The 6000-nt window shown below is 40.3% G+C and overlaps 1 protein-coding gene across 3 annotated transcripts in view; it reads left to right on the top strand.

Annotated features, from left to right (window-relative positions):
- The window catches only part of mrrf (mitochondrial ribosome recycling factor), a 56101-nt gene extending 50568 nt beyond the window's left edge, over positions 1 to 5533 (top strand). For all 3 annotated transcript variants that reach the window (XM_070863405.1, XM_070863404.1, XM_070863406.1), the window contains one exon: positions 4311 to 5533. In XM_070863405.1, coding sequence (XP_070719506.1) covers positions 4311 to 4342 — 32 coding nt within the window. In that variant the 3' untranslated portion in view covers positions 4343 to 5533. The remainder of the gene's footprint in view (positions 1 to 4310) is intronic.
- The last annotated feature ends 467 nt before the right edge of the window (positions 5534 to 6000 follow it).

Genomic DNA, 6000 nt, shown 5'->3' on the forward strand with positions numbered 1-6000 from the left:
TTAGATCCCTTGTGGTTTTGCTGATGGTCAGTCAGACATTACATTGTTGAGGGGGAGTGGCTGTGATGGGCTTTCTGACTTTGCAGCAATGCTACAGATTGTGTAAACTAGGTCAATTGCAAATCAAATCAATCTGCAAATGCAACCGTCTACCACAACACCTAGTGGTACCAGACCTGAACTGCAGATTTCAGACTGCAATGTTGATGCAGTCTTCTGCACTTCAGGTTCCAAAAGGCTAGAGAGCTAAGTCTAGGGATGAAAACCTTTTTACTGATTTGTGAAATCGTTGCTACATTGGTTACCCCTCCTGGGCTAAAGTTAAACATAATTTCAACCTCCCAAGCGTACCTGTTTGGTTGTGACATTGTGACACCTGCGCACCACATGGCTGTTTAAATTTAGCGGGAGTTGCAACCAGCAAGTCTTGGCACAAACAGCGACTGATCAGTCCTGCATTCAAATCAAAAAAATTGTAGGAATTGAAGCCATAGATGCATGTTGGGAGAAAGTCTGTTACGCTGTCGAGTTTCTTCAGGCGTCAGAATAATAGCCTTTGGTTTATCAGAGAGAGACACAGGGCTCCAACAAAATATTGTTAAATGCTTCAACACAGAATCCTGCTGCACAGATGCAAATATTCAATTTCATCCCATTAATTAAATTACAAGCCCTAATCATGAATGGCAACCCTACATTATTGAAAACAAACTAAGTATTAATATGAAGGAAACTAATTTCAATCCAAAAACCACAAGAGACTTGCCGATAAATACAAACCTCGATACTTCTGTAGTACTTTGAATAAGCCCACATCCTTTTCTCTCTGAGCCAAGTGATTATGGCTGATATCTGTTGTTATCCATGAAATCAGTGAATAAATCCCACGGCTTGCATTTTGGCTTCCATTTTATTGATAGTGTGACGCACAGACATGTCAGCCTATTGGGAAGATGGTACACATTCCCGCCTGATACTTTCCAGAAAATTCAGTTGCTGTTTGTGGAAGATCTCCTAAAGAATCAGCAAGTCAGTAAGTCAAATTGACCCCTCCATCTCCAAATTAAACCCAAAATTAAATTCTCCAAAGGACTGAGTAAGTGGAAGTTATCAAATCCTCTTCAACAAATCCAGGCTGTGATTGAAGATTACATCACTAGATATTGACCATAGTCATCGAAAACACCTGAATGTGTTGTTGGCTGCAGAGCTCAGTATTATTTTTGTTTGAAGCTTGAGTTTACTGTACATATTCATATTTTGAGGTGTCAAGATCCAGTTTGCAGAGTGCTTGTGGAAGAAATGTTTTTTGCAGACAGAGCTGTGCATACTCTGGAGGCATTGAGTGTTTAAATAACAAAGGAATTTGTTTGATCAGGTTCCCTGTGTTTAGTTGAGTTGGAGAAGGGGTGACGGGGGTCTGGCCTATAGATTGGACGTCATGCTGAATTAGGTATTGTCCTTAGTTGAGGATTCTTCTCTCCTATCTTGGCTATGACTTGGCCTTCCCCTGCCAAAATCATTCACAGTTGGGTCAAGTAATCCACTCCCAGGCATCTGCCAGTGTGCCAATGTGAATTTGACCACTAGCAGAGGCACAACAGACCAGCAATGATTCTTCCTCAGATTTTTTTCTTATTTCCTGTGGGGAAGCACCTGGCCCTGCCGACTGCAGAAATCTTTATAGAGAAGGCCAATTAATGTTAGTGTAGATATCGTATATATCAAAGATGAAATACATTCTAAATAAAACAAGATGTAATTATCCTGGCATTGCTACATTAATTTTCTGGTAAATGATATTCCAGCCTAAAACTCATTGCAGATCACTGTATGCAGTCTCTTGCATGACTTCCTGTAATTACTTCCTTCTGACTGTTTGATTTTGTTCTTCATTTTACAGTTCTTTAAATTTTAATTACAATCGTCTTTATACTGGTTGGTCGAGTTTGTAATGTTGTTCTGAAATTAATAAATAAGCCTTTTAGAAAAGGCATGTTTGTGTATTGTGGAAGGGTGTCACTTTGCTTTCTGTCATTTTATTTAAAGTTTAGGGAATATTTTTCAAACTGTGTAAATTGTTTGCGGTGCAGGAGTCTAATAATTCCGCCTGGGGAATCATCCTTTAAACAAATTTTTTCAAACTTGGGCTCTGAAAATATTCTGAAAGTTAAGTATTGGTACACTGATATTACACAGAGTAATTCAGGGTCCGAGTGTTAGTATTCTGGAATGGTTTAACTGAATAATTGATCTAAACATGTTGATTCTGATATTGTGAAGTTAGAGAGGATAACTATATAATGCATGCCAATTGAGAATAATCCCCTCAATTATATTTAAATGCTCCAGTACAGATAAACTAACAAAATATCAACTGTACATCTGAATTTTAAAACTACTTTTCAGTTATTTTCGTACCTGTACCATAACATGTACAGCAAAGTAATACAGGTTGAACCCCTCTTATCCGGGACTCATTCATGCCTTTGTTACCTCTAGACTTAATTACTCCAACTCACTCCTGGCCGGTCTTCCACATTCCACACTACATAAACTTGAAGTCATCCAAAACTCAGCAGCCCGTGTACTAACCCGCACCAATTCACGATCACCCATCACCCCTGTGCTTTCTGACCTACATTGGCTCCCAGTTAAAAAAACACCTCGATTTCAAAATTCTCATCCTTGTTTACAAATCACTCCATGGACTTGCCACTCCCTATCTCTGTAATCTGTAATCTTTTTCAGCCTCACAATCCCACAAGATGTCTGCGCTCCTCAACCTGGAACTCCTGCTGGAACTCCTGCAACCACAGAGCAGCCATAGCTCCACTTACGCTGGGTGGGCTTGCTCTGACTGCGATCCCGGATCAGCACACGGATTGCACTGAGTCCCATCGACCTGCTTCCTGTGCCCTGGCCGGGGTTGGGCCGGTGTGCCGCGACCTGGGGCCGGCCGCTCCTCCCCTCCCTGCTGCCCTCGGCACTCCCTCCGAGGTCGGGCCGGTGTGCTGCGTCCTCAGATCAGCCGCTCCTCCCCTCCCTGCTGCCCTCGGCGCTCTGCCAAACAAAAAGAAAAGACCTCTTCTCTACTTTGAATGTCCTAGGAGAGAGTCTTGGCCTGTGGGGTAAGCCATGGCGGGGCAGAAGGAAGCCAAGCGCCGCGGAGGCACCGATGCCGGGCCCGAAATGCTGACCTCCCCTCGTCTGGCAAAATCCCTTATTTGACACAGGCCAGGTCCCGAGGGTGCCGGATAAGAGAGGTTCAACCTTTATAGGATTTAGTAGATCCAGTCCAATAAAAGTTGGCTGTGAATAAGTAGAAATCATGGAATGGATTGACAAGTCATGCTGGATCTTTCTCAAGGTGAAACGTATCACCCAGTGATTCTGAATTAGTTGATTTCTATCAAGCCATTGCTTAACATGTACATTTCCATATTCTCTGCATAGAGTCATACAGCACAGAAGGAGACCATTTCGCCAATCGTGTCTCCGCCGGCTCTTTGAGCTATTGACTTAGTCCCACGCCTCTGCTCTTTCTCCATAGCCCGACACATTTCTCCTGCATGTTTCTATTGACACTAACTTTTATTTTGCTGATTACCAAACCCAACAATAGAGTGCCCCCAAAAGGCCAGCTCATTCCATTTATCAATTGCCCACAGTAAGTTATGTTTTATAAATTGACTATTCATGAGTGAATAAGGGCGAGGGCAGGAGCAAAACAAATCATTCGGACAAAGCTGCTAACAACTGGCTTCTGTGATGTTTGCAACATCTTATGAAAATCACTGCTCTTTACCAGTGATGGATAAGCGTTAATTGTTGGAAGAAGGTGCATTTGAATTAAATTACACAGATTACAAAAGAACGAGGTCTGTTACCAATGTGGTGCTGTATTTAGGTCTGAGCATTTTCTGAATAGTATAAAAAGCTCTCTCATTATCTTTGTATAGTTAATAAAAAAAATATTGGGCAATCGATGTTGTATGAACCTGGAGTATATTTTGTTCTGTGTAAAGTTAATTACATTAGGGAACTTTAAAATTATGACGGAGTAAAATATTTTTATTTATTTCAAACACAGAGCAAAATATATACATTGGTGTCCAGAAAGTCAATGCAATTTAACAAAAAGTTGATTCAGATTACCATTTATTTGCTAGTTAATCTTATTTTAACATCAAATATAATGTTCCAAAAAACTGCATTCAGTGCTATAGCAAAGGTTCTCAATACACACACTGGTTCTGAGAGGTTAGGCAGTGGTTGTAGTTGGTAAATTCCTTTGTTATTCTTTGCAGATTCAACAGATGGCAGACGATGTTGCTGCTGATCTGGACAAACATCTGATGGCAAAAAACAAAGAGCTCTTAGGATGAGCAAGATGGGGAGTATATGAAATGAGCTGGAGATAAATAATTCAATTTTTTCCCCCACCTCCTTTCCCGAAAATGGTTGCTCATGTTGGATACAGTTCCACCGGTACTGGCAGTCATCCATCTGCTTGTTCCAAAGACCATTCTTTGTGTGTTAATCAAGAAAGTTGTGCATTTACATAGCACCTTTCACCCATTCCAAAGCTTACAACCAATGAAGTACTTTTGAAGTGTCGTCACTGTCGTAATGTAGGAAACGCAGCAGCTAATTTAATGCACATCAAGCTCCCACAAACCGCAATGAAATAGATGACCAGATCATTGGGAAATAAATGTTCGGCGCTGGGAGAACACCCCTGTTCTTCTTCAAAAGTGGGATCTTTTACAGTCACCTGAGAGGGCCGACAGATCCTCGGCTTAACGTCTCAATCTGAAAAATGGCACCTCTGACAGTGCAGAACTGCATCAGTACGGCACAGAAGTGCCAGCCTAGATGATATGCTCAAGTCTCTGGAGTGGGACTTGAACCCATGATCTTCTGACTCAGAGCCAAGAGCCCCTGAGCCAAGGCTGACACCTGTTAACAAGGTATTTGAATATGGTACCATTTGTCCTTCCAGCAGACACAGAAACCCTGCCCATCTTTCTCCCTCTGCTGTCAGTTTGGCTGAGATCAGTTACCTGAGCACAGACCATTAATCAAACTTGGGATGTTCCTGATCTGTTTGCCTACATGACAGCAGTGATTGTACTTCAGAAGTAATCTATTGGTGGTGCTTTGGTATGTCCTGAGGAGATGAAAAGATCTATATAAATGCACGCTCTTTCCTGTCTTCTTTTGTAAGGCTTTGTATCACAGGACATTGTGCATTGGTAACTGAAGATACATTGTACGTTCAAAAGACTGAATGTATTTTCATTCTACATCTTTGCTATTTAGAATTGCCGAAAATGAAATTGACCCATTCCGATTGGTGTGTCTCAGTAACTGAAGTAGGATAACTTAGTTTAACCGGCACAAGTAAAAGACTACATCATTTTGTCACTTGAATTATGTGAATGATTGAGAAATCCTTTTATAGTGCTGTTGTCAGAAAATGAGACTGTAAATTTTGTCTTTAAAATAAAAAGATGCAGTTTCTTCACAATATTCTCTGTAAAATATATGAAACCACATGTTAATTTAAGAAATTTATTGGAAGTCATTTGCACAAAATGATAGTTCTGAACAGGTGGCTATTTAAGAAAATGAACACAAACAGCATTAATCTGACTATACTTAATATTTTGCATTAACATATTTTACATCAAAATTAAAGTATGGTAAATTAACTATTTTAAAAAAATATTCTGGGGCTGTGTGCAAGTCTCCAGTTTTAATTTATAATTAGCATAAATGTAGAGAATTTTTTTTTGCAAATGTTACAACTTTTCAAAAATTCAAAGAACATTTTCACCCTTGAAGCTTTTAAGTTCAAGTTGGCACAACTGTTCATTCACTGGGCTCCTGGAAAATGCTGAGTTTCTTGAAGATGAAGGGGTAGATTTCTGCAATGGTTATAAATGGTGGAGGAGTGTTGCTGAGTGGGCTTTATAAAGGTTTATAAATGTCCAA

The sequence above is a fragment of the Pristiophorus japonicus genome, chromosome 20 (assembly GCF_044704955.1).
Source record: "Pristiophorus japonicus isolate sPriJap1 chromosome 20, sPriJap1.hap1, whole genome shotgun sequence".
NCBI classification, from domain to species: Eukaryota; Metazoa; Chordata; class Chondrichthyes; family Pristiophoridae; genus Pristiophorus; species Pristiophorus japonicus.